The sequence below is a fragment of the Dermacentor variabilis genome, chromosome 3 (assembly GCF_050947875.1).
Source record: "Dermacentor variabilis isolate Ectoservices chromosome 3, ASM5094787v1, whole genome shotgun sequence".
Classification (NCBI taxonomy): Eukaryota; Metazoa; Arthropoda; class Arachnida; order Ixodida; family Ixodidae; genus Dermacentor; species Dermacentor variabilis.
The window spans coordinates 73,806,680-73,816,679 of NC_134570.1; the positions used below are offsets into that span (position 1 = coordinate 73,806,680).

The 10,000-nt window shown below is 48.4% G+C and overlaps 1 protein-coding gene across 1 annotated transcript; it reads left to right on the forward strand.

The window, feature by feature from the left end:
- Positions 1-2,056: 2,056 nt before the first annotated feature.
- LOC142574564 (uncharacterized) lies at positions 2,057-9,173 on the forward strand. Its single transcript, XM_075683616.1, has 4 exons — positions 2,057-5,355; positions 5,801-6,354; positions 6,831-7,060; positions 9,165-9,173. Exons 1-4 carry the CDS (start codon positions 2,057-2,059, stop codon positions 9,171-9,173), a joined length of 4,092 nt encoding a protein of 1,363 aa, XP_075539731.1.
- Positions 9,174-10,000: the final 827 nt, after the last annotated feature.

Below are 10,000 nucleotides of genomic sequence, written 5' to 3' on the forward strand. Positions count from 1 at the left end.
CTTTATCTAGAATCCCGTGTCCCGCCACTTTCGTGCAGGTTCCGGCTTTTGACGGTGCAGACGTTCTTAAGGATTTACGAATCACCACTGCGTCATCCCCAGATAATCTTTATTTCACAACCTGCGTTGTTTTTCGGTGTCATCTGGCCGCGACTACATAATCCGCAAATTATATTCGTGCAAAAATTACTTGACTGTCTGGGCGTGCGCATATGCGATGTTCTTCCTATTACCGACAGAGCTGTTGCCACGGATATTCAATTTGATGACATCTTTCCTAATAATGCAAAATTACTTCCACACCGTATTCTAGACGGTATATTAGAAGATCACCTGAAAAACCTTCAAACAAACGTTGTAATTGCTACAGATGCTTCACAATGTGAAGAAAAGTCAGGTGTAGGAATATTTTCCCCGATTCTCAATTGGACATTTTCTCTTCGGCTGCCAGATTTCATACCGATTTTTTTAGCCGAATTCATGGCCGTAGTGCTGGCATTACGCAAATTAGGACCACCAATTACGTCAGCCGTGATAGTCACTGATTCTTTATCATTGTGCTCATCCCTTACTGCTTCTAGTGATTCTCGCGTAATGAGGACATTTCAATCATTGGTACCTGGTTACTTGAGAAGCGTGCGTTTGATTTGGGTGCCTGGCCATAAAGGACTAATCATTAATGAAATTGCAGACTCTCTAGCCAAGGCATCAATAAGTGGCCCGATTCTTCCTTGCTGCCCTTTGACTGCTTATGTTACTGCAGCTAGATTTCGCAGGAGTATCATTATACAGTCAGTATCAGGCTCCGCAATTACTAACTCTGTGGATTACGGACATCTCCTGCACCCTTGGAACAGAGATTTTTGCCGAACACGGAAAATTGAAGTGTCCATCACAAAGCTGCGCTGCCGTATACCTGCATTGAACTTCTACCTCCACAGGTCTGGTCTGGTCCCCTCACCAATATGCTCATTCTGTGGCGAAGCGGAGACAATTGACCATTTCTTGTTGTCTTGCAGACGTTTTTCTATTATAAGAAAACGACTACTCGAAATCCCGCTTCGCTCTATTGGTCTAACTTTATCAGTGCCTGTGATCCTATCTTTTGGAGCCTCCATTGTTGGGTTCAGCAACAGAAATGTTTGCTTGGCGATCCAAAATTACCTAATTGAAACCAAGCGATTTCCATGTTAGATTGATCGTTCTCCCTCCCAACCATAGCTTTCTTTTATTTCTTATCTTTTATTAACTATTATTGTTAATATTATTATTATCTTATACCCGGTTTTCATCTGATTATTTCCTTTTTCTCCAAACACAAAACGTTTACTTTTAAACTCACACGCCCAAATTGTTAACTCCCTTGTTATCATTATTATTTAGGCACCTAATTAAACCGCCCGATTCTTTGCCAATCCCCCACTGTGGGTATGTGCCACGGCCACTCAGGACAACAACAACAACAACAACAACAACGGCAGCCGTGCGATCTGCCTGAGCTGCCTGGGCTGGCCTTCCGAACGAGCCGAGCAGTCATCTACCCAAGGCCGATGTTCCTGGGTGTGCTGGCAGAACAGGCCGGGCTGTCCTTGGTCGTCAACCAGCCTGCTCCACTGCTGGGCGAGCATCCGACACCGGCATGTTCCGGTGCAGCTAAGCCTTCCGAACAGTCTACCCTGTGGCGGGCCGACGTCCCGACCCTGCTGTCGCGCGAGTGGCTCGTCGTGTGCCGGGCACCCGCCCCGGCCTCCAGCACCTGCGCCACTCGCCGCTCGAGATTCATCTCTGCGTCTCTTCGTGCCGTGAGTGTGTGATACCGACGCGCCATCGGACGCCTTCCGACATTGACGCTGAGCGTGACGATACTTACGCGACAGACATTTATGAAAGGAACTGTGTGTGTGTTATCGTGTACGTTATCCTAGTCCCGTCACCATGTCATTAAAGCCTCTCTGTGTTCATTGTGCCATCCCTGTGTGCTTGAGGCCTGGGCCCACATCCTCCTATCACAAATTTTGGCGAGCCTGCCAGGATATTCAAACGCACAGGAGGAGCGATGGAGATCGAGAGGTTGTACGCCATAGGGAAAGAGCTAGGAATGACAGGAGCGGAGTTAAAGCGTTGGATTGATATAGAAATCGTGAGGGAACGCGACCAGCGCGCCCAACATCGGGAAGACGCGAAAGCGCAGGCGCAGGAGGCCGAAGCGCAGGCAGAACAAGAGCGTCTACGACTAGAAGCGGAAGAACGAGTGCTAAAGCTTAAGATCGAGCTCCAGGAAAAGACTGCTGCCGTACAAAGCGCACAGAGTGACAGCACTACGGAACAGTCGGTTACCAGGGCGGCTCCTCAGCTATTCAGTCCTCATAAGTTGATCCCGCCCTTTAACGAAGCCCGGGATGATTTAGACGCTTACTTGCAACGTTTTGAGCGAGTGGCAACAAGTCAAGAATGGCCCCGCGCAAAATGGGCGCTCTCCCTCAGCCTCTGCCTGACAGGAGAAGCGTTGACGGTCATAGGACGGCTTGATTCTAATGCAGCCCTAGACTACGACCAGCTGAAGGCTACTCTCCTTCAGCGCTTTCGGTGCACTGCTGAGGGATACCGAGAAAAGTTTCGGAACGCAAGGCCCGAAGACAATGAGACTGGCCTACAATATGCAGGTAGAATATCGGGCTACTTTGACCACTGGCTTGGAATGTCCCATATTGAGAGGATCTTCGACTCCCTCAGGGACACCATGATTGCTGAACAATTTTTGAGTAGATGTTCTGCGTCGCTGCGAGTGTTCCTGAAAGAAAGGAACTGTAATACCCTCGCTATGTTGTCAAAGAATGCCGATTGTTTTATAGAGGCACAAAACCTGACCAATCTAGGTAGAGAAAAGTTATGCAAGGAGGTCGTGTTAGACTCTGCTCGCAAGAATGAACCTCCAACAGCTATGCCACGTGCAACTAATCGGTGCTTCCTCTGTGATAAAGCGGGACATCGAGCTTCGGAGTGCTGGTCCCGGACTAAAGAGAACTCTACAGGTCGCGGATGGTCCGGCAGAAAAAGACAAGGAGGTGAAGCCTCAAGAAGGGAAAATCAAGGACAAGCTTCGTGTATTCTGGCTCCGTCGCAAGCCGAAAAGCCGACAGAAGATGGTGGCGGATACGTAGTGCTTCAAGGTGGCGAAACGGTCCCAATAGTCAACATGACGTTAATGCGACAAGGCCCCAGATGTGACAGTGGAAATCTTCCAGTGGGAAGAGGCTTTCTCGAATCACAACCGGTGTCTGTCTTACGAGACACTGGCTGCAATACCGTGGTCGTGCGACTCTCTTTGGTACCTGAGGACAAAATGACAGGAACAAAAAGTCCCGTGTTCTTGCTGGACCTCACAATCCACTACTTACCGGAAGCGATAGTATACTTAGAGAGTCCATTCTTTACCGGCGTTGCAAGAGTTAAATGTATGCGAGATCCCCTGTATGATGTGGTATTGGGAAACATTGAAGGTGCCCGTGCACCTGATGACCCGGCCAATTCATGGGCTCCGCTGAAACATAACAGCGACAAGACGAATTTTCCTGCCAACCGGATGTCATCCACCGCTCAAGCAGAGCTACCAGACGCAGAGGGCCAAACGTTGTCCACAGCTAAATACACGGCCGCCTCCTCGGGACATACAGAAGACTACGAGTCTGATACCGAGCTCGTTGCTGTGACAAAGGAAATGAAGATACGGTCGCTGCCTACACTGCCTGTCTCGCCATCCGCAGTCACTGGAATAGAGCAAGGCAAATTAAAAGCTTTACAGAGGAACGATGGGTCTCTGAGTGGATGCTTCGAAAAGGTCGGCAAGATTATGGTCGCGGATGGCCGCGCAAGCGAATATTACTTAAAGGATGACATTTTATACAGGAAGCACACAGTGTCAGGTGGGAAAATACTAGATCAGCTAGTCGTGCCAAAAGATCTCAGGGGGATGGTGATGAAATTGGCTCATGAAGGGATCCTCGCCGGTCACCAGGGTGTGACGAAAACGGTGGATCGAATTGTTGCTGAATTCTACTGGCCAGGGGTCCAGTCGGAGACGAAACGGTTTGTTAAATCGTGCGACGTCTGTCAACGAACCGTGCCGCGCCATTTAGTAGGACGCGCTCCGCTGGGTACGATGCCTGTAATTGACACTCCCTTTGCTCGCGTAGGCATCGATATTATTGGTCCTTTATCCCCAACTTCAGATAAAGGCAACCGTTACATCCTCACTATGGTTGACTTCGCCACCAGATACCCTGACGCTGTCGCCCTGTCATCTACCGAGTCGAGAACTGTTGCGGAAGGACTCGTCGAAATGTTTTCCCGAGTGGGCTTGCCGCGGGAGATTGTCAGCGACCGGGGATCCTATTTCATGTCAGCTGTGATGAAGGAGTTCAGTCGTCTCCTGTCAATTAAGCAATTGCCTACCACGCCGTACCACCCCATGGCAAATGGATTAGTGGAACGATTTAACGGCACGCTAAAGCGTGCGCTCGGACGGATGTGCCAAGAGCGACCTAAATGTTGGGTCCGCTACCTAGGCCCGCTACTCTTCGCGTACCGAGAAGTACCACAGAGCAGCATCGGTTACTCGCCATTTGAACTGTTGTATGGGCGCTATGTCCGTGGTCCGATGGCTGTGCTAAAGGAATTGTGGACAAATCCCCGTTTGGATAACGACATGAAATCTTCTTACGAATACATCATGGAACTGCGTCAACGGCTAGAGCGTACGTGCGCCATCGCCACGCAAGAGCTCACGAAAGCGAAACAGCAACAGAAAACGTATTATGACAGGAAAGCCAAGATGCGAGAGCTCAATCCTGGAGACAAAGTACTTGTTCTACTGCCTGGTGAAAGGAATAAGTTGATACTTATGTGGAAGGGACCTTTCAACGTTGTAGAAAGGCAAAGTCCTTTGGACTATGTTGTTGACCTTGGGAGCCGAACAACGGTATTTCATATAAATATGTTGAAAAAATATGAAGAGCGACCCAACAGCGAGTTGCTTCAGGTAACAGCGACAACGGTGGGTACAGATGACGCGACAGGGCTAGAGCTTGCAGAGACAACGCCGCCTTACCCGTCACTTATCCGAACGCAGACATCAAAAGACGTCGTCATTTCGAACCAACTGACTATGGACCAGCGACTCCAAGTTGAAGCTGTCCTTACAACCTACGACGATATATTCTCTGATCTACCTGGAAAGACTGATGTCCTGCAATGTCATTTGGAATTGACTACTACTGCGCCCATACAGGTCCGGCAGTACCCCATGCCATTTGCTGTCAGAAATGCCGTGGAAAAAGAAGTCCAGGACATGCTGAAGTTAGGTATAATAGAAAAATCAGTCAGCATATCAGGCACCCATTGTGGTGGTCAAAAAGAAAGACGGCACAGTGCGCCTCTGCATAGACTTTCGAAAACTTAATCAAATTCTAGTTCCCGACTGTGAGCCCATTCCTAGAGCAGAGATGATGTTTGCCAGGCTCACTGGAAGTCATTAATTTTCTAAATTTGACTTCACAAAAGGGTACTGGCAAGTACCCATGGCCCCTGAGTCCAAAGAAGCCACTGCATTTTCATGCGACTCTGGACTATACCAATTTAAGTACATGCCTTTTGGCATTAAGACAGCACCTGCTGTCTTCAACCGATTGATGAGGGAGGTTGTCGGAGACATACCTCACGTCTACTATTACTTCGACGACGTTCTTGTGGCAACAAAAACATGGGAAGAGCATTTAAAGACATTAAATTGCTTGTTTCACAGAGTGCGCACAGCCAAACTAACCATAAAACCCAACAAAAGTGAAATCGGCTCCCCAACAACATGCTTCTTAGGCCATGTGGTAGGGCAAGGCGTTTTACAGCCCTTGAAAGACACCGCCAACAAGATCAACACTGCCAAACGACCTGGAACGAAGAAGGAGCTCAGGGCCTTCTTAGGACTAACGGGATATTACCGGGACTTTGTTCCGAACTACGCTGAGCTTGCCCATCCACTCACCGACCTTACGAAGAAGGGCTCTCCGAACCGGTTGAATTGGCAGACACCACACGAAGAGGCATTTATGCGATTAAAGGAGCTGTTGTCACAGCAGCCTATACTGAAGGCTCCAGACTTGAGCAGACACTTTGTGCTACGCACGGACGCCTCTTCGAGAAGTCTCGGAGCAATTCTTTTGCAAGAACACGACGGGCGTTTTCATCCCGTCTCCTACGCTAGCCGGAAGCTTTTGCCACGTGAAGCTGCCTACTCCACAATTGAGAGGGAGTGCCTCGCCATAGTGTGGGCTGTACAGAAATTTCATGTGTACCTTTACGGTAAACCATTCACCCTGCAGTCCGACCACCAACCGCTGCGATACCTAAATTCGGCGAAGCACGTCAACAGTCGCGTACTACGTTGGAGTTTACTCCTTATGGATTATGACTTTCATGTGGAGTATATTCGTGGATGTGATAACGTTGGTGCAGACTATCTAAGTAGAATAGCTACGGACACGGACTAATGTGTCATGAGAGTAATAATTTGAACTGTGTGACTTGTGATACTCCGTAGTGCTACCCTCCTCGACTTCTTGAACTTGGGGGGAAATGGGATAGGAGTTTGGACTGTTTGAATGTCGCGGCCGAATGCGCGTGACTGCTGTGCGGCGGCGACGGACGAAGAGGAAGAGAAGAGCCGGTGTCTGGGCGGAGACGGCAGCCGTGCGATCTGCCTGAGCTGCCTGGGCTGGCCTTCCGAACGAGCCGAGCAGTCATCTACCCAAGGCCGGTGTTCCTGGGTGTGCTGGCAGAACAGGCCGGGCTGTCCTTGGTCGTCAACCAGCCTGCTCCACTGCTGGGCGAGCATCCGACACCGGCATGTTTCGGTGCAGCTAAGCCTTCCGAACGGTCTACCCTGTGGCGGGCCGACGTCCCGACCCTGCTGTCGCGCGAGTGGCTCGTCGTGTGCCGGGCACCCGCCCCGGCCTCCAGCATCTGCGCCACTCGCCGCTCGAGATTCATCTCTGCGCCTCTTCGTGCCGTGAGTGTGTGATACCGACGCGCCATCGGACGCCTTCCTACATTGACGCTGAGCGTGACGATACTTACGCGACAGACATTTATGAAAGGAACTGTGTGTGTGTTATCGTGTACGTTATCCTAGTCCCATCCCCGTGTCATTAAAGCCTCTCTGTGTTCATTGTGCCATCCCTGTGTGCTTGAGGCCTGGGCCCACATCCTCCTATCACAGTTATACTGCACTGCATTCGGGGTAAGCCCAAAATTTTCGAGCGCACTTCCCTCAAGCGGACAACATTTGTGGCCATAGGAATAACTACACAAAATTTGTGGTCCGCCTACTATGCTACCGAATTAAAATCATATACGTGCCTCGTCGGCTAGTGGTCACGGCGTTTTGTTGCTCGTCGGCAGATTTTCTGCTGCGACCACCACATTCCGACCAACTGTGAAGTCTAAAGACTATCGTTCACTTCGATGAAGTCAAACGCCTTTATAACGAAATGTTCGGGGACCTCCGAATCTTTCATAGTACAGGTCACTCCATTGAAAAGGGCTCGCACCATACCACTCATAATAGAGCAGGCCAAGTACGTTCAGCACAAGAAAACCTTTATTTAACATAAATTTAACAGATACATGTAAAGATATATAGCTAATTGTTTGTGCATAATTTTACGTCTGGCCGAACCTACGGCTGCAGTCAACCTTATTGTATCAAAGTTCCCAGCATGCTCCGCGGCGAAACGTATAACCTGCGCTAAGTTATACTGCAGGCCGTCGAACGACGGTATAGCCTCCGTTGCCGTCAGTATTATTTGTTCGTTTACAGGATCTCTGTCACTGTCGCCTTCGTTGACATTCGCGTCCTTTCCCCCTTAGCAACTCTGAAGACGTCGTCGGTCGCCAGTTATGATTACATCATCATCACGCCGTCATCGGCTGCGACGTATTGGCCAGCCGTCGCACCCCTCGGTGTGTTACAACAAGCAGCCTACGAGTTGAGTGATTACTGGAGTAGTGAAGTGGGACTGCTTATGACGTTAGCACGCTCTAGAAACATGTGACTATAGCGGTTCGGTTAGCGCTAGAGCTCAGCTCAGCTCGGTGAGGTCTGCGGAAGGCAGGGGCGGCCCCGCTGTACGTATCATTCATTGTTATATAACAAACACGACATCAGGGACGCTCATATTCCTTCACTGTGCAGACAAATTTGTTGTAGGCGTCTTTGTTGTAGAGGCGTTCACAATATATGTGACAGATAGGGATTTAACAGGGAGACAATCACTTCTCCTTTATATAGAAAATCTCGCTTTAGAGGTTGCTCGTTATAAAGACATTGGACTTATATCGCATTGCGAAACCACTGGAGGCTAAATTAACTATAAGCCCACAATTACAGCTTCACTTCTCTCCGATGTTGCTCTGGTGCGTTAAGCAGTATGAATCAGTGTTTTCACCAATAACGTACCGCTTATTGTTTTTTTTTCTTTTTAAAAATACATACCTGCTGCCTTCCAAGCACTACAGTGCTCCTGACAAAATCTATCAATGTACCTCGTATTCAAAACCGCTGTGAAACGCCTTTGTAAGTAAATGTATTCACAGAAGCTGTCGAGAACAGAAACTGTGCCTCTGGCGCGAGAACCTAACTAAAGGGCGGCGAACATTGCTAGGGGTCGAATATTTTGCATCCTGTATATGAATAAACGACTCGCACCTCTTTTCCCTCTTCCAGGCATAGGTGGTGCGAAACCCTTAGGTTCAGCATCATGGGTTCCGTCGGACTCCGCTTTTCATCCTTTACTCGCGAACGTACGAACTCCGCATCTATTCACATTTTCCCCCTTGAAAGCGTCAGGGCATGCTTCATGAAACTGTTTATTTGATTGGGACACGTAGTACGCCCACTGACTGAGCACGAACGCACAAGCATACTCAGTGGGCGAACACAAAAGCCAATATTTCAGTTAGTTCTTACTCCTCCCACACAGCCAGATTCCTTTTCTTATTATGGAATTCGAGTAACCATTGTAATGGCAGCATGTACCAAACTTGGAAACCACTCACTGGGTATTGCTAAAGAGTGAATCTGCACTTTCATCTTTCTTTTTCTATTCTTTTAGTGCATCTGAAATTCTTTCGGTACACCCCCTAGTAACTTTTCCTACCCTTTATTAGCCTTCACTAAAAATACAAATGAAAGGAAATGGTGTTCCTTAGAGTGTACCTACCATGTCAGTGCTTGTGTTCAACGTCTTTGTAGGCACGTCTCAGGTGTTTTGTTATTTTACTGGTAAACCCAGCCCTGTGTATGAGGCCATGAATAAGCATTCCTTCGGTCAGATGTGCTTCTTAGGAAGAGAGCCGAGGTACAGTGGTCGACGGTATACAACTTCGAAACTGTCGGAACGTGCGTGATCAGAAGCGTAGCACTAATGCAGCAGGCACGCAAAGAGTTTGGAAGATATGAGCACATTAGTGATGTACATTTCGCGCGTAGTTTCTTGTCAACAGGCCTTTATTACACATACGACTAAGCCAGCACATTGGCATTAAGATGACCATGACGATTCGCCATTTTTATTTGCTATGAAGCTTATAATACGCAAAGACAACTCACAAGAACTAGAAAATCTTGCTACCAATTTGGAAGCCCTGACTGGAAGTCTATATTCATAAATTTCTTCAGCGTTCTCTTATGTAAGCTGAGTCCCTTCGTGTAATGTTCTTTGAGCCTAGCCCAGCAACGAGATTGCATTTATCACGCATGTCACAGTTTGTCATATCTATACTATAGCTCCGCGCTTACGATTAGAGACAGACAATATGTATTTACACAAATAAATAAAGGCTACGATTGGCAGCTATTGTTACCGTTCCTGCCAGTGCGTATGCGTAGGTACAGTAATGATGCACTATCTAGCTTAAACTATTCCGTTGTTTTCAAAATGTTACTGAT